The 24903-nt window shown below is 38.0% G+C and overlaps 5 protein-coding genes and 2 pseudogenes across 8 annotated transcripts; 3 read left to right on the top strand and 4 right to left on the bottom strand.

Moving 5' to 3' along the window:
* Nucleotides 1-1053: 1053 nt before the first annotated feature.
* On the top strand, nt 1054-5518 carry LOC149947537 (syntaxin-17-like). Its single transcript, XM_090171480.1, has 8 exons — nt 1054-1190; nt 1262-1447; nt 1505-1700; nt 1771-2033; nt 4627-4677; nt 4741-4827; nt 4997-5129; nt 5192-5518. Exons 1-8 carry the CDS (start codon nt 1149-1151, stop codon nt 5296-5298), a joined length of 1065 nt encoding a protein of 354 aa, XP_090027606.1. The 5' UTR covers nt 1054-1148; the 3' UTR covers nt 5299-5518.
* A 52-nt stretch (nt 5519-5570) lies between these two features.
* Nucleotides 5571-6423, bottom strand: LOC149947538 (retinol dehydrogenase 12 pseudogene; annotated as a pseudogene).
* A 550-nt stretch (nt 6424-6973) lies between these two features.
* Nucleotides 6974-7949, bottom strand: LOC149947539 (retinol dehydrogenase 14 pseudogene; annotated as a pseudogene).
* Nucleotides 7950-9090: 1141 nt separating this feature from the next.
* LOC149947540 (retinol dehydrogenase 12-like) lies at nt 9091-10363 on the top strand. Its single transcript, XM_090172426.1, has one exon. The coding sequence runs from the start codon at nt 9341-9343 to the stop codon at nt 10301-10303; it is 963 nt and encodes a 320-aa protein (XP_090028552.1). The 5' UTR covers nt 9091-9340; the 3' UTR covers nt 10304-10363.
* A 62-nt stretch (nt 10364-10425) lies between these two features.
* Nucleotides 10426-13227, bottom strand: LOC149947541 (DNA oxidative demethylase ALKBH2-like). Its single transcript, XM_090172898.1, has 3 exons — nt 12448-13227; nt 11332-11474; nt 10426-10878 (listed from the first exon to the last, which is right to left on the bottom strand). Exons 1-3 carry the CDS (start codon nt 13141-13143, stop codon nt 10569-10571), a joined length of 1149 nt encoding a protein of 382 aa, XP_090029024.1. The 5' UTR covers nt 13144-13227; the 3' UTR covers nt 10426-10568.
* A 4678-nt stretch (nt 13228-17905) lies between these two features.
* LOC149947542 (cathepsin L-like) lies at nt 17906-22653 on the top strand. Of its 2 annotated transcripts, XM_090171469.1 has the most exons (10): nt 17906-18106; nt 18178-18519; nt 18603-18713; nt 20783-20864; nt 20942-21055; nt 21123-21374; nt 21781-21981; nt 22062-22126; nt 22202-22295; nt 22370-22653. In XM_090171469.1, exons 2-10 carry the CDS (start codon nt 18181-18183, stop codon nt 22513-22515), a joined length of 1404 nt encoding a protein of 467 aa, XP_090027595.1. In that variant the 5' UTR covers nt 17906-18106; nt 18178-18180; the 3' UTR covers nt 22516-22653. The 2 variants fall into 2 exon arrangements, with proteins under 2 accessions (XP_090027595.1, XP_090027596.1); XM_090171470.1 differs by lacking the exon at nt 17906-18106 and having other exon boundaries at nt 18142-18519.
* A 49-nt stretch (nt 22654-22702) lies between these two features.
* On the bottom strand, nt 22703-23744 carry LOC149947543 (uncharacterized). 3 transcript variants are annotated; one of them, XM_090172227.1, is made up of 5 exons: nt 23552-23744; nt 23425-23490; nt 23314-23367; nt 23194-23232; nt 22703-22946 (listed from the first exon to the last, which is right to left on the bottom strand). In XM_090172227.1, the coding sequence occupies exons 1-5, from the start codon at nt 23613-23615 to the stop codon at nt 22795-22797; spliced, it is 375 nt and encodes a 124-aa protein (XP_090028353.1). In that variant the 5' UTR covers nt 23616-23744; the 3' UTR covers nt 22703-22794. The 3 variants fall into 3 exon arrangements, with proteins under 3 accessions (XP_090028353.1, XP_090028352.1, XP_090028351.1); XM_090172226.1 differs by having other exon boundaries at nt 23194-23244; XM_090172225.1 differs by having other exon boundaries at nt 23194-23247.
* Nucleotides 23745-24903: the final 1159 nt, after the last annotated feature.

Genomic DNA, 24903 nt, shown 5'->3' on the forward strand with positions numbered 1-24903 from the left:
CGAATATAGTTTAATTTTGCACAGAATGGTTTTCGAGTTATTCAAATTTGAAATTTCGCGGGGCAACTTAATGCAGCCCGCGACTTCTTGTTTCTTTAAAATTTGAATAGTCTATCATGTTGCACCCATTATGCACCCTAATGCACCATAAAACTTTTAATTTTGCACCGTCCGTTATCGAGTAATATGTTAATTTCGATTCCGGCTATAACAGACGATACGAAAAATACACAGTCTCAAGAAAACTACAGCAGCAGCGCCACCCAGAGTCGTTTCAATCGAAACCAGCTTTATGGAAGAAGTATAATTTTTCCGCCTTCAACTTCAGAACCACCACGTCATCGATTATTAGACGTAAAAGTTTGTTCAGTTCTAAACACGTTAAAATAATGATTGAAAAATCTTCTGATTTGCTAACATATTTGGTAGCGTTCCAAAGGTTGTTTTAAAAAAACTAAAAATAAACTGTTCCTGCCAGGGCTCGAACCTGGGACCTTCCGCGTGTTAGGCGGATGTGATAACCACTACACCACAAGAACTTATTATAACGTAGGAATATTACAATTTTATCTTTGTTATTAAAAATATTATTTCTTGTAACTAAATAATTTTTAATTTTTAATATTATTGTTCCGTATGAATCTGTTTCTGAAAGCTAGGGGTGTTGTGTTTGTTGCTCCTGGCTGAAAGTAAGGGGCATATTTTAAGCATAAGAAAATAGTAGCCAAATTACGTTTTATTATAACCTGTGCCAATTGATTTATTATGAAAGGATACGCGGAGTCTAAGCGACAATAAAATTTCAAAAATATATTATAGATTTCACTGGGAAATTTGGAATCAAAGAATACCCGAATTTATAAAGATGCAACATAAGACTATTACAGTTGTCATCCCCTCCCAAAACCCCAGTCCTCCGCTCAACGTCTTCGTAGATTGTAGCGCCATAAGAGGAAACGCGGCAAAAATTGGCAAATTGACTTCGAAGAGTCGCAATTTCTTTATCCATACTCCTGCATTGTTATTGAAGAATAAAACCAATACGTATTTATCCCTTAAAAAATTGACTGTACGTCTTATTCATCCATTCAATATGTTAATATGTTCAATAACGACTATCAAAGACCCAATAAATTATAATTTTTTAAATGTTTAAATTCAAGAAAATCCTCTCAAAATTTCCAGTATTGGTAAGTTAGCCTTTGTGTGTTTGTTTTCCTCTTTAAAAATATTTTTTATATGTAAATTATTCTTCACTTAGAGATCCAAAATTATGGATTTAACAAATATTACCAGATCTGCTTCGGAAGAATCAGTGCTAAATACTAGCGTTAACAGAGTAACAAAACAACCTTTAAGGAAGTTGCAATTTGCAGTAAAACGAATATCGAAAGTTGTTGATTTGCATCTAAATTTACTAAACAAGCAAAAAATAAATATTGATAATGTAATTACCGTAACTTATTAAAAGTGTTGCAATGAAATACACAATTTTTATATTTAGTACAAAAGAGCTGAACAATATGACAAGTTATTAACTGAACTCATAAATGCATCGAGAACCGTCCAACAACTCAAACAGGACATGTATGAATTAGAAATTGTGCGGCAGCAGATATGTGATGAGGATTTGGAGCAATTTGACCAAGATGTCAGAATGATACAGACTAATATAACTCTAGAAATTACTACTTTTATTGGTATGTTATTTAAGAAAAAAAAACCAAAAGTTTCATTAGCTCTGTTAAATGTTTATTATTTCCCATTTAGACAAACACAGTGATGCGATGGAACCCTGTCCCTCCATTCAAACTTCTACTAAAGAGAATGAATCTTCGGTTAGGAAAAGAGGGTTTGCAAATAGTGACAACCATGACGATTTTGCAGCAGCTGGCCGTAACAATGACGTATTTGGTGTTGAGGGTGATTTGGAAAGTCCATGGAATAAAGATCTCACAGTTTCAGTTGATACGGGAGTTGCTCAAAATTCTAAGCAAAAGGCGACCATGCATTCTTGGGAGTATTTAAGAAAGGTAAAATTTTATGGGACAAGGTTGCCATCTGTTAGTGTTACTTGGAAGCTTGACAATCAGATGTTGCCCGCGCGCGCGTAATTTAAATTTAAAAAATGTGCTTTCGCATGTGTTACTTACACCTCCATGCTTTGACATGGCTGACGGTGACGGTGATCCCGTGGGGGCTCAATCACGGGGAAAAACAGAAATAAAATTGAGGAGAAATAGCAATCAGGGAAAAATTTCTTATCTCACTGCCTTTATTTGGGTCCGAATTCAGTCTTTTTACAGAAGTTATTTTGAGATTGCAGATGGGAGTAGCAATAAGATGATATAACCGTAAAATTGATTTCGATAGATTCGTCCAAACAGAAAATCGCGTCAAACGCGCCATAGCGGGGAAAGACCCCCCTAACGTTGTGTAGCAGCATCATTGTCACGGTAAAAATCTTACTCCTTAGTCACGATTTTATGGCGTACCAATTATGATATATCAATAAATAGGAAATTAACAAGTTGGCAAAGCCCAAATATATCTGTGTATTTTTCTCGACGGACCTTGAGCCGACTCGACCTTTGGACTATGTAAGTTTATTTTGAAAGGAGATGCTAGCGTCACCTGACTGTCATACTGTACTAAATAGCGCGGCAAATTTAAACTTATCGTGTTATTCCTCCATGGTTTGTCTATGATATTATTTATTTTCAATTTAAAGACGTGGAAGTCAATGGCTCAGCTGTAAGATCCACCTATAAGATTAGAGTATAACCCGGGTTCTATTCCTGGCCACGTCGGCATTTTAAAATACTTAATTAATTTTAATTTAATTTATAATTGTTAAAAAATTATAGAATAAATTCACGTTAATAAGTTTAAAAAACCGTAAAGGAATACGGATTCTCTCTAAGGCTGTTTGTCTAAATTTAGTTGTAGAGAATTTTCAACCGTTTGACGTAAAGGTCAATAGCTTAGCGGTAAAATATCCGCCTGCGAAAAATTAAACTTCAGTTCGATTCCTGGCCATAAATATATTAAAATTAAATTAATCTATAAATTATAAAAATCTTACAGAATAAATTGACTTTTATATACTTACTAGCTGAACTCGGCAGACGTTGTTCTGCCAGTGTATATTTGTTTGGTAATGTGGAAAAATGAAAGATAACTCCTACTGATAAGGTTTCATTATTTTTATTGGTATAAATTGATGGTGAACTATATACATTTTTTTATAATAATTCACGTTAATGATCTATAATTTTGACTATTCTATTCGCTATGTAATCGATCTAACTTAAAATTCTGATTTTGTGTATAGATGTACAGGTTGAACGGTATAGAAGTTGATGCGCTACAGAAGTTGATGCGCTACAGAAGTTGATGCGCTACAGCGCCATCTAGTGGCGAGTTATAGCAAAAGGGATGGCGTGAAAATATTATCCGTGATCAAATATCTATGTATACCAATTTCCATGGCGATCGGTTGTACGGTATAGAAGATGATGCGCTGCAGGGGCATCTAGTGGCGAGTTAAAGTGAAATGGATAACATAAAAACCTTCTCTATGAAAAAACACTCAGATTTTAAAAGCCCTCCTAGGGAATAGTTCCCATGAGCGCTTAGAAAACTGGGCATCAGATATTTCTAAAAGCATTAGGGCTTTGATTGTAGAGATCAATGAGGTAGAATAAATAGAGATCCAAATCCGCCTTCCAGGACCTACCGTTTCGCGGGACAGTGTTTGTTGAGTTGGAGAGTTAGGCCTAATAAATAAACTTAATCAAATCGTGTTGGCGCCATCTATCGTGTTATTGGAAAACTAAAACTTAATATATTTTGTAAAAGTGTCTGCTTATAGAAACAGATGGCGCCAACACGATTCGATAGAGTTGAAACTTAAGCCTAATTCTCCTACTCAAATAAAACGTGTCCCGCGAATCCCAGATTTGCTTGGATCTCTATTTATTCTACCTCATTGGTAGAGATTGGGTGTCCCAGGCAATTGGGCATTTGATATCATTAAGACAAGAAACTAAACGATGGGAAATATCTATCAATTTGGGGCCCACACAATTGGGCGTTTTTGACCAAGTCAAAGCCAACCTCCAACCTTTGAAGCTGCTCGCCAAGTTGGGTATCGGTTGTAAACCTAACGGGGACCAATTTTCCCGTTCAAATATTTCTAATTAATATAAATAAAATACAAGATTTTACATTGGTAGGCCGTCTAATAATATACTCAGCAGATTTTGATTTGTCCGCTTTTTGGCGGGAAAATTGCGCCCAATGTGCAAATTCCAAAAGCCGGCGAATATACACCTTTTGTTTTTACATCCAGTGGCGTAGCCCGGGGAGGGACAGTCACCCGGGTGCCGATGGCTAAGGGGGCTCCGAAAGTATTAAAATGTATTTTCTTTTTGAAATTTGAAAATAACACTTATTTTAAGTAAAACCAAACAATGTTGTTTTCCAGATATAAGGATTATTTTAGTTGGGGTTCGAAAATTTGGATGTTTTGCCCTGGGCGTCAACTATACTCTACGCCACTGTTCTAATCCTAGCGATATATACATTTCTGTTAAAACTCATTTTGACAAATGTATTTTTCAGGAAATGATGGAATTGAACTCGTTAATATCTGGTTTTGCCAAAGTTGTGATGGTATGTTTTGAATTTGAAATGGCGACGCAAACGTATTTATTCGTTCGTTTATTTTCAAATCAGAGTCACAGAGAAACTTTAAATGACATTGAAAGTAACGTTGACACCGCCCACGAAAATGTCGAAGAAGGGACTAGGTTTCTTGACAAGGTAGGTATTCTGATTTCTTGGCGATTTATGGTGTAAACTTTATGGTTGATTCGGTTTTGAACAATTGTTTTGGTTCTGGAGTGGTAGGAACTATTAGTTTAATATTAAAAATTCTTTCAATTTTATATAAGTAAATAAAAGTTCGTGTACTAATGTAATTATTTTCTAGGCTGCTAGATATAAGTTGGCGATGCTGCCAGTAACTGGCGCAATTGTCGGCTGCATTGTGGGAGGGCCAGTTGGGCTGTTAGCTGGTGCCAAAATAGCGGGAATTGCTGGTGCTTTAGGAGGCACCGTTATTGGTAAACCATCATTAATTTCTCACTTTAACGCTAGTAAATTTATATAATATTCCGTTGTACAGGGTACACCGGGGGAAGATTTCTACAAAAACGGAAAGTTGAATCTACAGATATTGAGTTGAAGGATTTGAAAACTTCCTTGTCCTTAAATGACTTGCATAAACTTTGAATACGTCCAGTGCCGCCGCTAATCTAGTCAAGTTCCTTTGTGGATCTCAAGGATTATAATACAACGTACCATCAAAAGTCCATAATACTCCGTGAAGTTCGATGGATTTTTTGGTATCATGGGAGTGTTGAACTTTTTATCATTTTGATGTTATACTTACGTTTTCTCCCTAAAAATGCGAAATGTGATACGATATGTTTCAGCCTTAATAATTAAAGACATTTTTATATATTTACGAAAAATAACAATTTATTACGAAGTGAGTACAATTATTTTACCGTATTGAGAACTTATTTTCGTCTATTAGTGTTAGTTTATGCATCAATATTATATATTTCGCGGGATATTTTTAATTTACAACGGAATCAATATTTACTAATTGGCAACTTATTTTCCAAAGCTCCTTAGCGTCTCTCAGATTATTGGCTCGAAGTAAAGCGCAAGTTTCGGAACTTGCCTGTTCCAGTAGAACGAATCACTCTAAACCATATCTAAACGCGCAAATTAATGGCGACGCTATGTTGTCGAATAACTCCGTGAAAATGAAACCGGGATGAACGGCATTCACCGTCACCCGTGTTCTTTTTAAAAGCCAGCCCAATTCCTTCGCGAACAATAAAACCGCCAACTCGGCGTTCCAGTACGCGGGGATGCTGCTAGTTTAAATTCTCAAAGTCAATTTTCCCAAAAAAGTAACTGATGGACGACAATAGAATGACTCTGGACGGTTGCGATTTTTCGAGCAGAGGTAACAGTAAGTTAACTAGCAAGAAATGACCCAAGTAGTTTACCGCGAAGGGTCTCTCGAATCTTTCTTCGGTAATGATTTTCTCCTTTAAGAAACTGCCGGCGTTACAAATCAGGACATGGAGCTGATCTTCGGTGGCAAAGGCCCTGACGTTGTCGAAAATGCTCAAATCCAATTTCTTAACGAAAACAACTTCGTTTTCGGTGTCTTTCTCGCTCGCGCCTTGTTCGAGGTCCCTACAGGCTATAATCACTTTGGCTCCTCTTTTAGCTAATTGATGGGCCTAGTCCTCTGTTTCCGCCCGTGATTATTACAGTTCTTCCTAGCATCAGCAATTTTTTCTGAGCAGCCATCTTTTAGATTTGGATACTCTCTTTTGTCTTAATAATAATCAGCTAGGCTAATACCCAAGGCACCACTTTAGGCCTAAGTCATCAAAGGACTTTTGAAGCCTTTAATTCAGGTGGCCGTGTTACAATGCGTAGGAGGGTGGTGGCAAGCCCTGCGTGCCAGGCGATCGAGCCAACAGCTTCCTACACTACATATTGCCGTATTATCGGTGTGAGAACGAAATTTCTTCTTTGTGTATAAGGTGACGGAAAATACTGGAATTCTGATAATTATAAACTTCCTTACGAACCCTGCCACGAAAACAAGTTTTCTCTAAATATAAAACGGTCACTATGGTATGAGAAAAGATATTTTTCAATTATTTTCCTTAGTCTTAAACAAGAATTTATTTGAAATTGAAAAACCTGTACAGTTCCGTTAAAGGCCTAGGTTTTTTTTTTTTGGCTGTCCCCCTTTAAATTAACTTAGTGGAGCACAAAGAGCCTGGTGGTAGGCCAACCGCTGAACAGGTTGGCCTAATTTCAAGGGGGACAGGCAGAAGAAAACCTAAGCCTTTAAGTATAGTGTTTTGTTTCATTCCAAAAGACCTATACGATGTCGATCAAATCAGGATTGATCTGGACGAATTTGCAACTTATTTTCCACAACAATTTGGACACTCGGGAGTTGTCGGCGTGAGGTGCTACGCCCGATTTCTCGCAATTTCGAAATAACTTTCCGTTAATGGTATCCAAATGTGCCGAAACTGCCAAACACACGCTCGTACTGGCGCCTTCTGCGGGATTTCCAACGAAGCATGGCAGGCATTTGGTCACCTGAACCCAAAAGCAAGGGACTGTTCCCAGCAAATCCGTCGTTATTATTCCAGGATGAAGCGCGTTGACGGTCACCAAGGTTCCCTTGAGCTTGCTGGCCAGCTCCTTCGTGAAAAGCAAGGTGGCCAATTTGGCATTACTGTAAGAAGACATTTGGCCGTAACTTTTTTCCGCGTTTAAATTCTCGAAGTCAATGTGTCCAAATAAGTACAGTAGCGAAGACACCATGATAATCCGAGAAGGTTGAGTCTTTTTTAGTAACGGTAACAATAAAATTACCAAAAGAAAATGTCCCAAGTAGTTTGTCGAGAAGCTGCTGTCGTATCCGTCCGCGGTTAGCACCTTCTCCGGGAATAGAAATCCCGCGTTGCATATCAGTACATCCAGTCGACTTTCGCGCTCCAGAATCTCTTTTGCGAAGGCTCTTACCGATGACAAACTATTCAAGTCCAAAGTACCCACGGAAATTTTTTCGTTTTGGGTTATATTGATTAACTCCGTCTTTACCTCTTCAGCCTTAGCGGTATTCCTGCAGGCCATGATAACTTTCGCTCCTTTTTTCGCGATTTGCAGAGCGGTTTCTCTTCCAATTCCTCGGTTGCATCCTGTAATAATGACGGTTCTTTCTGTCATGTCAAGCTCTAGGTATTTGGTGGACATGACGCTAATTCGAGGATTATCGCTATAAGATTTTTCCACGCGATATTACAAAAGCATATTGAACGAGCGAAACCAGATATCAAATTTCAAGTGATATTTACGCCAAACCCGAAGACCTTGACGTTTTTCGAGAAACTACACTTGTTCTAAAAATATACCTACAAGGTAGGTTTCGTTTTTTTAAACTGATTTCCATCACATATCTAACATTTACGCGCGGGTAAGACTGCAAACTGGTTATACAAATAATCCCTGCGTGCTTTTTGATTTTAGTAGATAGGAGCTTCCTGCTTGTTTTATTCAGGACACGAATACATTTCCCGAACACCGAGAAAGAGCTAGTTAACAGCATTTAATTTTTACTGTAGTGTCACGAAGGATTCACGTGCTTCTTGTTATTACTTTCTGATGTACCAATATCCCACAGTGAAGCTTCCAGGAGAGTTAATAAATTCAAAAGGATGTTGTCTAAGTCTCTCGGGGTAATTTTTCGACACTCTTTATCCCTTGATTATAATTTCAAATTACGTTTATAAAATATTTAGGGCAACGAAGGGCCTCGGGCCAGTTTAATTCCTGGTTTAAAAAATATTAGAAATCTGAGTTATGCTATACGGCTAATATAAGGCTGAACGAGTTTTCTTGTCAATTTTTGTAGAAAGGTAAAAAGATTGAGGTAAAGATAAACACTTTTAGAAAATGGTTTTGTACGGTTTTATAATTACATGTGTGTATAGTTAATTTCTTCAAACTAAAACATTTAAATGGAAGTCTCGTGAAACCAATCTATCATTCACAATTTTTGCGCAATATTCACCAGCTGTAAAAGTAAATATTCTAAAACAAAGTAAAATAATAAAAATAAAATATCAGTTAACGAATAACTGAATTGCAGATGTTTTGTTGAAAACTAGGAATGTTTGTAAAAATTCGCGAAAATTCTTTTTCTTAACCATAACGCATTAGTCATTCGCAATTCAAGTTTCAATATCAACGTTTTCGGTGGATTTTTCCCAATGATAATATTTCTTATTTAACGCCATCTTTTGTACTCTTTGGTATTTATATATTTTTAAATATAAGACACGTTTAAAAATTTTGAACGGTTGTATATTACATAAAAATAATTTAATAATTTAATGATTTCCCGTGTACTCATAACGGGGTTTTTGGCTGATAGTTGAATACGTGGCAAAAAAACGTAACGATAATTGTTTCTAGTCAATCGTTGAACTTCTCAAGGTCTGTGTTGATGCTTTTATGAGGTGCAAGATTTGTACCGTGAAAAATTATACCACATATCGGTACTTAACATCAAACAATAACTGTTTTCCGACAGAATTACGCAACCGATAATTATTCACTTACAAATTTTACAAAAGCTACTCTAATACAATTTCCGGTTAGAAGTAGTAAGGACGCAGTTTTGCTTTGTCCTTATACATTGGTCAAACGTTCTCAATCAAAGATGTTCCTGATATTAGTGTTTGTATTTCTAGCGCTTCTTTTGTTAATGGTGTATTCGCGTCGGAGCCATTCGCGAACGCCGAACAACTTGAGTGGGAAAGTGGCCATAGTCACCGGCGCTAATTCGGGAATCGGCTTGCAAACCGCGAAAGATTTGGCCCTCAAAGGGTGCAGAGTTATTCTAGCTTGCAGAAACGTGGAAAAAGCGAGGAAAGCGCGGGATTACATCATTAAATCTACCGGTAATCGCCAAGTTCAAGTTCAACAACTTGACCTGGGTAGTTTCGACTCGGTGCGCTCCTTCGCTCGAACCATTTTATCAACTGAAATCAAATTGGACTTGTTAATTAATAACGCCGCTACGATGCACTTTGAAGCGCAACCCCTGAGTGTAGATGAATACGGACTAGATACCGTACTAACTGTCAATTACTATGGTCCATTTTTGTTGACCAGCCTGTTGCTTTCCGTGTTGAGACGTGGAGCGCCATCGAGAATAGTGTTTTTGTCAAGTTCAATATATTTAATCACATTAATCGGGGTTTTGGACGAAGATGTTCTGCGCGGGTCACGTCTGGTTGCGGGTGCAAAGGCTTACGCCACCAGTAAGTTAGCGGGGATCGCGTTGGTTCGCTTATTGAGTCGGCGACTCGATGGTACCAGAGTGACAGTAAACGCCGTGAATCCAGGCGTCATCAAGACCAACATTGTACAAAACTTGGATATATTTTTAAGGGTCGGTTACGCGCTCTTTTCACCACTTTTCACCAAAAGCGCTAATGAAGGGGCGGAACCGGTGCTGTACTTGGCAACAGAGAACCAGATGGAAGGCGTCAGTGGTAAATACTTTGATAGATTCAAAGAAAAGGACGTAGACTTTTCGGATTGTAACGTCACCTTGGATAAACTGTGGGAAATCAGCGCCGAAATAACTGCTCTCGGTGATGAGGTGTCGGTAGATTAGATTTTGTCATTCATCTACTTCTTTTTAATGGCCTATTTGTATAACGCTATCTGTAGATTATTAGAAATACCATATTCTGATAGTTTTGTTTTTCTAACTTTTAAGGAACAATAAAAATATAATTATCTGGACGTTTTTATTTTATACATCAAATAAGCAATTATATAAAATCGACCGTTTATATTTAAAAAAAAATAGTCGTCAAGTATGTAAGAATACTTAAGTAGTTGCAAATGGTATTGCGATAAATGAGTAAACGGGAATGTTATTCCTTCGGTTCGTTTTTCGGAAGGATTTTACGAAAAGTCAAATTTATCCTTGGCATCGTAGCTTTAGATCGCGGCAAGGAATGATACCAGAAGATATTTGTGGGGTGATGCATTATCAGTAGGGATCCGTCTTCGAGCTCTAGACTCTTGGGTTGAATCTTGGTTGGTTTCTTAAATCGCAAATCACGGTGTCGTAACAAAAACTCCCTTTTTTGGCCTAAAGATACGGAGGCGATTGGTGCCCAGGGGTCCAAGTCGGGTTCGTTATCCCTATGTTCGCCGATATGATCTTTGCCGTCATTGTATCTGTGGGGAATGAAAAAGTGTTCAATAGGACCAATAGAGGCCTATAAGCGAGCGAAAATCGATTGAGTGTTATCAAATCTCTTTTCAGCAAATGTATCTCAGATAAAGGTCTAACAATGAAGGGTTTACGGCCATTATCAATCTCATGACCTTCGCCTCGAAAAAATAACCTTGAATTCCATTAACTTAACGATTAAATAAGATTGTATTCAATACGGTATTTCAGTAACTCGTAAACAGGGTCGTAATAATGGGAGTCAGATTCAATGTGGGGGGGAATAAGCCAAAATAGTTCCTCGAAAAATGTCGGTTCAAAAGTTGGCCAAATCTTCATTTCGCCCACTCACTTAAGCTATTGGTAGGCAGCCCCCCAAACTGCATGTCCCTGCCCATAAATGTAATTGAACATCTATACCACGAATTTTGACGAAATTGGGAAACTGCGCAATATACCTGTTAATAAGAACGAAATTGAACTCTGTGTTTGCAATCTTCGAAACCATGTAGCAAAGCTCTTTAAGTAACGGAGTCCAAGGTTTCGCTGGAAAGGTGTTGCCCGAAAACGTATACGTCAACCCTTCATCCCCAAAAGCTACCTACAAAATTGAAAGTATAATTAATATAAGCATAAATAACATAACACACATAGTATGACACTGAAAGAGTGCCGTTAATGTCTGTGGCATAGCGATTGCGTAATCGGAAGTTACGTTTGCAAAATTACTGCCAGCTAGGAGCAACAAACACAAGGAGAACGCAGCTAACCTTTAAACACGCTAACAAAGGGTTGTGTACGAATTTCATTGGACGAGCGTCGCGAGCCTACGCTGAACGTTTTACGGGCGGGGGGGTAGACAATTTCCGAATTTTCCCCTTCCGACGGCAGCAGGCGCTAAAGCGTCTAGCCAATGAAAAACATACACAAGAAAATCCACGACTTTTGACGGGTTGCGTTCTCCTTGTATGTGGTGTTGTGTTTGTTGCTCCTAGCTGCCAGGTTAGTTTGATGGCGATAATTTAATAGGAATTAAATCGTGTTTAGGTCTCCAATTCGAAAGTAACTACTTTCAGAAAAGAAGCGAAGGTCAGTTATATTCAATTTTATATTCCGATTGAATAATTTATCACAATATTGCTTAATTAAACGTTATTTTTACTTTTTAAAGCGTTTCATTTTCACAAAAGTTTGGTGACCCGCCGAAAAGCTGGCAGTGGAGATTTCTGTGACATGGTTACTTAATTGTCAGTTCCAAAGACTAACGACTCGCGGACTGATGTCAGTCCTTAACCACGTTATGATTTATTTATTAAAGGGATCCATCACTCACAACAGGGGGAGGCATAGGGTAACATAAAATCCAGACTTGCAGTGTGCTTGAAAACCAGTTTTTTTGTGACCCCTATGCCTTCCCCTGTTGTGAGTGAGGGATCCCTTTAACTACTGTATGTACGCATGCGCTAACGAACTTGGTTAATTTAAATAAAAAGATGACAAAAAATAACTCTCAGCATGCAGGTGGAAAGTGATACGAATTTTGAGTAATTAATGATAAATAAATATGCGAGTACTTGTTTGCGTGGGATATTTCTCCGTTGACCAAATATGACGACTTGAGACATTTGCCCCGTGAAGTAGATAATTTTGTTTTCAAGAAACCGAAACAGCAGATTTGCGAGTGGTTTTTGGAAAAGATTGTAATACGACAAGCTCAGACATTCATCGCGAATTAAGGTCGGTTCAAGATCCATTATGTTTTTTTTGCACGTTTCGAGTGAAGACGAAATTGTAGTTTCATCGCAATAATCGGGTCTCGTACCTTTCCTATTCCTATTAAATATATCGAAAAATTGTTCTGGTGGTTCGTCAATAGCTTTATCCACCGATTCCGCTTGAGGCTCATCGTCCAATTGTTTAGTTAACTTTTCGTTGTCTCCTCCCTCGTCTTTGATCGTAGTTACTTTGAAACAAGGTTTGTAGCCTTTGATTAGGATGTCCCCCGTTATCTTAACCTTTTTCGAAATTTTCGGCTTTTCAGCAATGGCCCATTCGCGCGTGTCTTTTTTTGTTAAGTCGCTTTTAAAAGACTTTATTTCTTCAAGAAGAACAGCGGCCTTGTCTACTGTTGAAACATGTTTAGCCCTTTTTGCACTTCCACCGTCATCGTCATCAGACTCGAAATTGTTGTATTTTCGTTTTAGTCCTTTCAGGTTGTTCTCTTCGATTTCACGACCATGATGCGATATCTCATCACCTTTACGTTTCATAATTATCGGCGATAAAATTCAGCAACACAAAGCAACTGCGAAGAACGTCTGAAAAATGTCGATGCACGAAGCCTAATTAGACAACGGTAGAAATCGTAATACCCCTTTTGAAGCTCACCCTCTCACCAAAGACTACATAGGACTACGATTTCGTAATATTTTATAATGCAGTAGCGTTGCGTATTCTATAATAGTGGAGCCGAAAAAATACGACACATTTTTACAAATACAATTTACTAATTACTAAAAGTATTGTTTAAACTGCGAACGCGGGGAATTTTTTATAGACAAAAATAAATGTATGTTATGGAAATAAAAAAAAATAATATTTTTGCTGTGACGTATCTACGCTCTCTGGGGTCTGCCCGCGAAACACGTTTCGGGCACCATTTCTTCGGAATAGGCCTATTCGAAGTTCTAGGGCCTGCTTTTTAGACATCTTTAAAAATGTCGAAAGTCATTCGAGAATTTTTCGATTTCCTTAGCTCACCACCAACTAACCCAGGATTTTAGGCTTAGCTTAATTTATTTATTATGGAGAAAATAACTGAGTTAGTTTCCGAGAGTTTGACGTTGATATTTTCGATTTAACAATGTTTTTGGAATAAAAGTATTTTCCAGTTTAATATTTTCAATTATGGAGGTTGAAACATTAGGTCTTGGACCCTATTTGATCGTATTCCGCCCGTTTATAAAAAAACAAGTGAAACTAGTCAAAATTCTAGTATTTTCCAGTTTAATATTTTCAATTATGGAGGTTGAAACATTAGGTCTTGGACCCTATTTGATCGTATTCCGCCCGTTTATAAAAAAACAAGTGAAACTAGTCAAAATTCTGATATCGCGTGCCAAAGCTAAGTCTCAACACAGGAAATTCAAAAACATTAAAAAAACTCTAAAAACTTTCGATAGATTTGTCAAGCGACAAATTCGTGTCCCCCCTTCTAAACTTAATATTAAACTCCCCAATGGTGTCATTACAGACTCTGATGACGCAATGGCCAATTGTCTTAATGAAACTCTTTCTAAAAACTTTAATTCTATGCATAATGATCTTTCTAACTTACCAAACTACAATGCCTCCGAAATTAAGGACTTTATACCAACTCTTGCTGATGTTCGTAAAGCCGGCCACGAATACCAAAAGTGCTTCTGGTTCGGATGGTGTCTCTAGTAGTTTACTAAAAAAATATGCCAACACTTTGGCTAAGCCCTTACAATTTTTATTTTCATTGTCCTTAGAAACGGGTATTCTACCAAACGAAAGGACCAGAGCTAACATTACTCACATATATAAAGGTCGCGGCAAGAATTCTGATGCCAATTATAGGCCAATTAGTCTTACGTCCACCGTCTGCAAAGTTTTAGAAAAATGCATCCGCACGGCCCTGTTATCTCTTTTTCGCCCTTATCTCAGCGAATTTCAACATGGCTTTCTCCATGGTAAATCAGTCAAATCAGGGCCGTCTTAAGACCTTTTGGGGCCATGGGCTAAATTATTTCTTAAGACCTTTGCGATCCCCAACGGTCAGCCTTTGTATGTCCGTTGTCTAAATTCAACTACACAATAATCAAACCAAAGCTTTTAATTTCAAAAGTATAACATAGTCCTACTGAAAATAAGATTTTTACTGACAGTGACTCGCTGTTAGGTTTTAGAAATTGTTGGTACCGTATGATGCGCGATGTGGCGCTGAGTCAAATTACTTTAAACGTAGCTAAAAGATACATAATATTAAATGAGTATAAATAATATTTAATTAACTAATCCCTTATCCCTAGAGTATAGATGGCCTTTGTGGGGCCCCCAAACTGGCTGGAGGCCCTGGGACATAGCAAAAGCCTTTAATTCAGTTCCCCATAACCGTTTGCCAGCCAAATTGCAACAATCCTTTGGTATAAATAATAATATATATTGTTGGCTGAAAAACTACCTACTGTATCGCTCTCAGCGTGTGCGCGTTGGGGACACACTGAGTGATTCTTTGGCAGTAACCAGTGGTGTACCGCAGGGTAGTGTTCTGGGACCACTACTTTTTGTTCTTTATATCAATGATATCTCCCATAACATTCGCTCTCACCTTCGTTTGTTTGCGGATGACCCTAAAATCTTTAGAACTATCAAATCACACGAAGATATTTTATTACTACAATCTGACCTAAAGTCATTGGAACATTGGACAGATATTAATGGCCTTGTATTTAATGATTCAAAATCTGCTGTCCCAGAGCCAAATCTGACGTACAGGTGCCATCACCTTACTTTCTATTCAATCGCAATATTCAACGTGTCAATGAGGCTCGTGACCTTGGTGTCCAAATTTCTAATGACTTACAGCCTTGGAAATAACGGTGGCCAGGTGGTCAAAGACCAGTTAATTAATTGCTCGGACCAGTTTTTGTATTCAAAATTTGGGGGGTCACTGGTCACCGTGTCCAGTTTATTAATTCGAAATAATAACAAAAAAACAGAAGGTGACCAGTTTAATAATTCCAAATAGTAGGAGATGACCTATTAATTCAAGGTTTATATCAATTTTGATTTCCCTATTAACTGGATTTCTATGTACATCGACTCCGCCTACTACCGCCGCTGTCGCACGTCGAGGCTTTTATGTAGAGTCCCTTCGCTCACATCCCTCGAACGAGTGGAACTGTCTAACCCCCCTCTGGCCTCAAACCCTCAATCCTCTAGTCTCGCTTTTCCCCAAGTACGGTAGGCTACCTAGCTACGCGGTAACGGACCGGGAACTCTGGAGTTACGGGGCCAGGAGAAAGAGAGATAATACGGTAAATTACGAGGGTCTTCTTAGGTGAGATAGTACTATATTGTACTATAAATAAAGTTAACTATTTTGAATACATGTAAAGTTAATGTTACCAACATAATCTAACTTCTAAACATGTAGTATAGGTTTTTTTGGGCTTATAAATGATATTAGAACATTTTATATAAGACCAGTTTAATAATTAATAAGCTAGGGGGTCACTGGTCATGAGGACCAGTTTAATAATTAATATGCTAGGGACCAGTTTAAAAAAAACCTTATTTCCAAGGCTGATGACTTAAGCTTTCACAAGCACATCACTGGTCTGGGGTCGGGCTTCCGGTCTTCTAGCCACTATAAAAGCTAAGTTTTCGGGTATTAGTCCAGAAATGTTAACCCGACTCTTTGACTGTTATGTTAGGCCCCTATTGGAATTTTCCAGTCAGGTTTGGAATCCGTACTTAGCACAGGAAGTTAAATTACTGGATGATGTACAGGCTAGGGCTTCACGTATCCCCCATTCTCATGATTCTCTTCGTTGTTTACCTCGCGACTAACGTATTGCCAAACTAAAATGGTCCCCTCTGACCAGCGTTGCCAGATAGCCAAAATCAAATTATAGACCCAAGGACTAAAAATTATAGATTTCCAGTCCAAATTATAGGACACATTGTATTTGGCGGTAATTTCAAGTTTTATGAAATTTTAAATGAAAAAAATCTTAAATATTAAAAATAATAAAAACACATTTATTCATTTTCATCATAAATTTAGTATTTTACAATCTGATGTTATATCGAATTCCCGAACCTGACTAAGAAATTTGGAAATTATAGGATTTATAGGTCATCAATATCGAAAAATCGAAAAAAATGCACTATATAGTATACTGTTCAAATTATAGGGCACCGAAAATTTAGTGACAAAATTATAGATTTTCCCTATAATTATAGTGCGTCTGGCAACGCTGCCTCTGACTTTGCGCCGTACTTACCTAGACCTGACTGGTCTATTCAAAATTCTAACTGATCCCAATCAATCTTATTTTTCCTTTGCTAATTCTTGTACGCGTGGTAATTCTCGAAAATTATTTGTCAAACATTTGAATACAGAAACACAACGAAACTCTTTTTTTAGGAGGGTTATTCCTCAATGGAATGCCCTTCCTGAATTCTTAAAGTTATAAAATTGGCAACTATTTTCACTATTATGTAATTTACTAGTTCTTATCTACTCTTAATTGTATATCCTATCTTGACCTAATTCTGGAATTCAATTTTATTTTCATATCACTGTATTATTGTTGGTTATTTGTTGGACACCCTGATCGTGACTTTAGTCACTGTTATGTGATCAGAGCTGTTAAGGCTATATAGCCCTAGCTCTTACTGAAATAGGAGCAAAAAAAATTCTACGGCTAGCCTCACACACTTGGTCCTATATCCCGTCTCCCTTAACAATTTCGCAATCATTATACCCCAACAGAATATTTATCTTTTTTTATTACATTTCTTTTATATAAAGGATCCGATTGGTCGGTAAACTCGGAAACTTCACTTTCCTCGCCCATTTACGCGACTAAAGAATGCATGGATTTTGCTGCTTTTTGCATAAAAACGGTATCAAAAAACCGCGAGAGGCGCATTTATACAAAATAAATTTCGGCAAATAAATTATGGTTCTGCTTTTTTACAGAGGGAAAGGCTATGACAGATCGCGCATGCGCAGTCTATAAGAATAATAAGATAATTTACCCCCCTTAAAATATTTAGAAATGCGTGCTCCGATAAATTTTTGTCCCGTTAGATGGAGGCATCGTTTCTATTTTTGGTTAACAAATTATTATCGGTGTTTACGATTACGGCCAACTTTGATCAAGTGCTGTTCGTGCTATCAAAGTTGGCTGTGCTCCGTTTCTAAGAAGGCAATGGCACTGTTTTCGTAGTTCCTACTTCGTCTTCCTACGCGATCCCGTGACTGCGTTGTTGACTTATCTTTAATTTGCGAAAATAGCCTCATAATTTATCAATTTTTTTTGTGAATTCATTGTCCCTGTCAGACTGATATAAATATAATAGATACTGTATCGGAACTGCCCAATCCTTTAAATAGCTTTGCGCAAAAGAACTGACGTTTAGTCTTTAGAGGAATAAGAGGAGTGTCTATAGTGTTCTGTGTTAGCCAAGGCTTATTTGGTAAATGCGTAGTTTGCTGTTTATTACCTATCCATATCCAATTAAACTATTATTAAATTTATTAATCATAGAAAATGATGTACTCCGTACCAGTTTTACTCGTGGCGTTTGTTGGATTAAGCTTGGCCCAGAGAAATGTAAGAGCTGGAGGTTCTAAGCAACTAGCTGGTGGATGGAGTGACCAAGATGCAGCAGCTGAAAATGTTGTTAATGCCGCAAAGTTCGCTATTAGAGAACTAAGCAAGAAAAGCAATAGTCTTTTTCACGACAAAGTTGTCAACGTAATTTCAGCTAAATCGCAAATAGTTTCTGGAACGAAATATGAAATTACTTACACTGTGGGCCGAACCCAGTGCCAAAAAAACCATGTGAAATTTGAAGAAGTTGATAAATGCGAATTGGACCAAAGCCACGTAAGAGATCTTTTAATTTTCTTTTCCCTGGCAAATCTAATTTAAAATTAGTTTTATTGATAACATATTATTTAATCAAATAGCCATTGAGCACTTGCACCGTAGTTGTGTGGAGTCAACCCTGGCTAAGCAAAAATCAATTGCTAGATTTCAAATGCAAAGATGGCGCTGAAGTGTCTAAAGTTGATAACAAGGTAGAGAGTAAAACAAGAACCCAAAACTAATGGCACAAAATCTTGTCCTGTCACTGCTGGTCCACTGTTTTCTTGGGAATAAGTTTTTATTATTTTTTACTACCCAAGGTTTACCAATTTTTGCATTTTTCCAGTATTGCTTTTTTACTAGGTATTAAAAATTAGCTAGGTGATGTATTTAATACGAAATTTGTGGAATAAAGAATTTAAATTTTGTTTAGCTATGTTAGCATGCTTTTTCCTCCGTCACTTAAAGTTAAAATGTTCCCATTATTTCATTGTGTGTTGCTGGCAACATCATCAAGTATAAGTTTATGATGGCTCCATAATTATGTCAGAGGAAATTTTTCTAGACTTCATATTACCTCGTGCAATTGCTAGTCTGTTAAAGTAAATCACTCAGATATAAAAAATTAATTTTTTTTGTATAAATCCCCTCTGCCTAGGACACGTGCATGTACACACTAAACTTTAAATCCTTAGAAAATATAATATCTCACTGATAGTAAACACCCCCCAAAAGGACTTTCTGTAAGGCTACTAAAATTTAATGTCTGAAAATGGTAGTTGTGAACACATCTAGTAGGACGTGAAGAAATGCGCTTTAGCTCAGAAAGCTAGGTGTCCCAATTCTCTCTCCATGGTGTAATACCACCCGATGTTTCTAATTGGCAATAGACCCAAAAACAGTCGCAGGTAGGGAGTTGGTATTACTCTACTCACTTACACCAAAAGCTTGGTTGCTGGACGGGTGAGTAGGCCATAATACGATGGTAAGGGTCCCCAGATATTTATTTCAGGGAAGGGAGGGTAGCTTTTTAAGTTACGTTTTGTTAAGAGGCGGGAAATTCAAATGCTGGTGTTAAAATGATTTATTTTATATTTTTCTGAATAGTTATATTCCAGAATAAACTGTTCCCTTGCCAGTATTCTTTTTTTTTGGGGCGGGGGGGGGGTTATTTTGCTTTCAGTGCGCCATGTTAAATTCTTGATTTTATAAAATGTCTTTACGCTTGCCCAACTTGTTCAAATGTTGCCCCGTGCTTAGAGGTATCGCGGCCCCGGGCGAAATGCATGGGCGAAATTGACAAGGAGACGACCCGAGGTGTTACACACCGATTTCGTTCAAACTCGGGGGATTGGTAGACCTTCATGTAACTTGAAAAATCCTAAAGGGAATTTATTCAATGGGTAACGGTTTTGCCATGGCAACGAAAAATGTTTTTGACAACATAAAATTGATATTTTTCCTATTTAAGCCATATCGGTTCATTTTCACCCATTTGGTTCAAATTGATCAAAATGTGATCATTTTGATTTTTTTCGTCAATTTTTAAATTTTTTTTTATAATTTTGGTACTTAAAGGGAATATAACCTGCAAAGCAATCTTTACGGAAGACCCCTTCAATTTTTCAAATTACCCTGTACAGTGGCGCCAAATATTTCTAAAGCCAAAGGCAAGAGCGACCAGAGCTGCAAACGTTGGTGTTCCACACCAAATACCTGAGGTTATATTCCCTTTAAAAACTTCAATTTTGTAAAATGTTTCACAGGAATCGGTTCCACATTCTAAGTTGTCGAAAACATTTTTCGTTGCCATGGCAAAAACGTTGCCCATTGAATAAAATCCCTTTAGGATTTTTCAAGTTACATGAAGGTCTACCAATCCCCCGAGTTTGAACAAAATCGGTGTGTAACACCTCGGGTCGTCTCCTTGTGAGTATAGCGGCCCTCCGGTATATACATCCCCATGGGACAATTTTAGCGGCCCTGGGCGACTGCCCGGCTCGCCCCCCCCCCCCTTAAGCACGGCCCTGTGTTGCCCTGGAATAGTTCAGCCAATGCCTAAGAATGAGTTCATTAACTCTTTAGTGGGAAAGAAAACGGATCCACAGCTGAAGTGGGGAGGCAACATTTCAACAAGGTGGCCAAGGTTATTTTATAAAAAGAACTATTGTAGTGTAGAAGATTTTAAGCAGTAGGACATTTCTAAAAATCCATTACCTACTGTTTGTTACTCCTCCCATTACTTATAATTGAATTTAACGTAAATGAGAATTTGTTTCAGTACCACAGTCGTTTGGCTATACAAAAACAACTATTTCACTCCTTCCAAAGAGAATATAAAAAGGTCTACCCGACCGTTCAAGGTTATACATAATTTATAAATATTCTTGACGTATTAGTTTCGCTACCGGATAATAATATGGTACCTCAATGATTTTAGAGAGAACTCTACGATTTAAAATTTTTCAAAATAACTTGAAAAGGATCGACCTCTTGAACCAACACGAACAAGGAACCGCCAAATATGGCATAACGGAACACGCCGACCTTTCGGGTAAAGAGTTGAAGAAGAACACCATATGAATAAAATGCAATTCATGTTTTTTTCTCCCAAACAATAGCCAAAGAGTTCTACAGTAAATTCCTCGGTTTGAAGACGTCTTTAAAGCAGGAGAAGTACAAATCCGGCGCTCCTGCTCAGATTAACCGCCTGTCCGACCTACCAGAATCATTTGACTGGAGAGATAAAGGGGCAGTTACTGAAGTCAAAAACCAAGGCAGCTGCGGTTCGTGTTGGGCATTTTCAACTACAGGGAACGTGGAAGGACAGTGGTTCCTTAAAAAAGGCCAGTTGGTGCCCCTCTCAGAACAAGGTACTAGTGCAATAACATCTATTTACCAGGGCCGGATTAAGCAGAGTTTCGACGGAGGGCAATATCTAACTGATCTCTTCGTCCCCCCCCCCCCCCTTGAGCTCAGAACACAATGTTCACACCGCGATTTTATATGGATATAGCAAGATTACTTCAACGCCCAAGTTTGGATGGCGCTACCCCCTGATACACTCTTTTTGCGCGCTCAATTTTCTCTACTGGCGGTCATCAGGGCCGTGGTTTTTTCTAATAAAATTGCTTTCCTTCAATAACGCGGCCCCTCCCCGCTGCCATGGCTATTGTAGTTCCCAGGTTTATATGCGCTTTAAAGAAGCTATAGGAATTTAAAAATGTATCAACTTAATACGTTAAACCTTGCTAATTTAATTATTACGATGTTGCTCAGAACTTGTTGACTGTGATAAATTGGACCAGGGCTGTAATGGAGGACTTCCAAGTAATGCGTATGAGCAAATTGAGGAACTAGGTGGTCTTGAGCAAGAAAGTGATTACCCATACGATGGGAAAGATGAAACATGTTCATTCAACAAACAATTGGCTAAAGTCACCATTAGCGGATGGGCCAACGTATCTTCTGACGAAACAGGTGATAAACGTTTACCACAAAGGTTTTCGCACCCATTTACTTGCACAATGAAATTAATTTTTTTAAACAATTTTAAAAAGATATGGCTAACTATTTGGTGCAAAATGGTCCACTCTCAATTGGAATTAATGCCAATGCCATGCAAGTATGTTCTGCCGGATGAGGACGTGATATAGTTCTAACTCTCGCGTTTCACCTACCATTTTATTTTTATTTCAAGTTCTACTTTGGCGGTATCTCCCATCCCCCCAAATTCTTGTGTAGTCCAAGTAATCTGGACCACGGAGTACTTATTGTAGGCTACGGAGTTCACAGTAATATTTTTTAATACTCTTATAAACTCGCATTTTCGCAATTTTAAATTGAAACGTGCGTTTCACATTTGCAGCTTATCCACTTTTCAAGAAAACATTGCCCTATTGGATTGTCAAGAATAGTTGGGGTGCAAGTTGGGGCGAACAAGGCTACTACCGAGTATATCGAGGTGATGGAACTTGCGGCCTTAACCAGATGGTGACATCAGCCATCGTTTAGTGATATACACTTTGTATAAATCTCCTTTTCTTATTCATATATATACTCATACTTGAAGTCACAATATTTTGCGATACTCATGTTATTAGAGTCACCATATTTAATTGCGAATAAATTGTAAATTTCTTTTAGAACAAACGACGCACAATTTCTTATTCAGTTATCACAAATATGCAGGCTCTTTAATCAAAACAACTTCGTTTTATTTAAAATTCCATTTTTTACACATTGAGCTTCGCGATTTTATTTTGGGTTTTATAGTGATTGTGGAAATTTTCTTTATTTATCATTTTCCAGCGTGTTCTTCGCGTTTTTGAAGCAACCTCCTATGCACCTTCGATGGGCATGGCGACATCGTAAAAAGGCTGGCTTACTATCTGCCAACCTGCTGCACTCCAGAAAGTTAGGGACGCAAGTATCGATATAACATCCTGAAAGCAAAATTTTTTTATTATTCAAGTTATAATTGAAGAATACGCAAATATCGCGGCCCCGCAAAAAACTAGTCCCCCGTTGCGTAATACATTTTAGTCACCATATTGCGCAGTTGATAACGTCACTCGATAGGTGTCTAACAGGCACAGGGTTATATACACGATAGAAAACGGCGATAAAGCGCTGCCAACTACGTCATTCGAACGTACAATGATCATTTTCAAGTATGTGGTCCCTACTCACCTACGGCATTTATCACTGAAGTTCCGAGGGTGTTATCTTCTGTAAAAAAATCTACTGGAGGAAACGTCGTAATACGTATTGGGGATTTTAACGTAAAACTTTGTCTAAACTTAATCTTACTTGGTGACGACTGTTCTTCGTCCGATAACGGTACTGACTTTTTACTCCACCAGGCTAGAGATAAGCAAAATTTAGTTAACCGCGTAGGCTACTTTGAGTGCTATACTTAACTATTCCTTTTCTCAACGTTTTCTTTCCACGCATTGGACATGAGAGATAGACCATCGTCTTGTATTCCTATCACGGTTAAAATTTAGGCAACGAAGTAATTTGAAACCTTTGAAGCTTTTTAGCCTACCCCACACAGGATAACGTTCAAAAAGACCTATTACCAACACCAAAAACACTAAACTGCAATCCATATTGAACTTGATAGATGAGCAGTTGACGGAGGTCCGTCCGCGACTGACCAGTTGTGAGAATGGACGTATTTTCTATTTATAAAGGCCTTTTATATCTCCTTTTTATAGTACAGCTTGGGGAGCCCCCAAGTGTTTTTCTTCGCTTTGTTAAACCCCGAATGTGGCGAATGTCTCGGAGGAAATCAAGACTGAGTCCCGCTTAATGGGGGTAGCGGCTGGAATTGCATTATTAAAGAACCAAGATCAAACGCGTATTGTAATGTTAATCTATTCTTAAAGGAGTTTCAGCGTTCTCCTTTTATAAATATCTAAGATGCTCGTCCGAACATTGCGTGGGGTTAAACGGATCATTTACAAAGACCGGCACGTGACCGCCGCCATTGCCACTTAGAAAATTGCTTTTTAAGGCATTATTTGTCGCATGGTCACATCGACAAGCCTACGCAGACACGCAATGGCGGCGCCCAACTAAACGAGTTAGCAAATGATCTGCAATGGTATCGGGAAAATGTTCTAACACGAAAACCACTAGAGACCATCCTCAAGATAAAGAAAAAATCTCACAGTTCCAGGTGGTATGCAGACTTTCTGCCGCCATAACCTATAGTCATGGTCGTGGCGGAAAATGTAATTCCCCCGCTGACTTATGTATTAATTCTCTTTTGAATTAGTAATACCAAGAATATATTGACGTTAACTGAGAATATGAAGGCAGTACCCCGTTCACCTCGTGATTTAAGGAAGAAAAACCACGCCTCCTATCATTTATCAACTAAAAGGGGAAGATAGCTAACAAGAAAGACAACCTAATCGGAGACCACACTCTCCCTGTAGGCGGGGAATATCGTCCGAAAAAAGCGGAAGCAGAGGCTATAGTTGAGCCCAAATATTCTCAGTTAACGTGAATTCATTCTTGGCTATACCCATCAAGAGACCTAAGTAATGATTCTCTTTATTATTGTATGTTTTCATCACCCCATATACGTCTTCCCTCTTCGAACAAACACCTCCTCCCCGGTTACCGATTTTTTGAAAAAATAAAATGAAACGATAAAGTTTAAAAAAATTCGGGCGTATTTCTGGTAGCTCCCGCAATAGACACTTCAATAAAACATCTTCAAGGAAATCGCCCAGAAGTATGTCTAAAACCATGACCTGCAAGTTACTGATTATTTAGTGCTTGTTGTGATAATGAAAACTTTACAGTAACTTGCAGGTGCCTGGCTCTCTGATATTTTTGGTAATTTTGTATTTTAAAATTTAAATATTAGTTTTGTGCAAATCAAAC

This window comes from Leiobunum rupestre, chromosome 4, assembly GCF_980474605.1.
Source record: "Leiobunum rupestre chromosome 4, qqLeiRupe1.1.hap1, whole genome shotgun sequence".
Classification (NCBI taxonomy): Eukaryota; Metazoa; Arthropoda; class Arachnida; order Opiliones; family Sclerosomatidae; genus Leiobunum; species Leiobunum rupestre.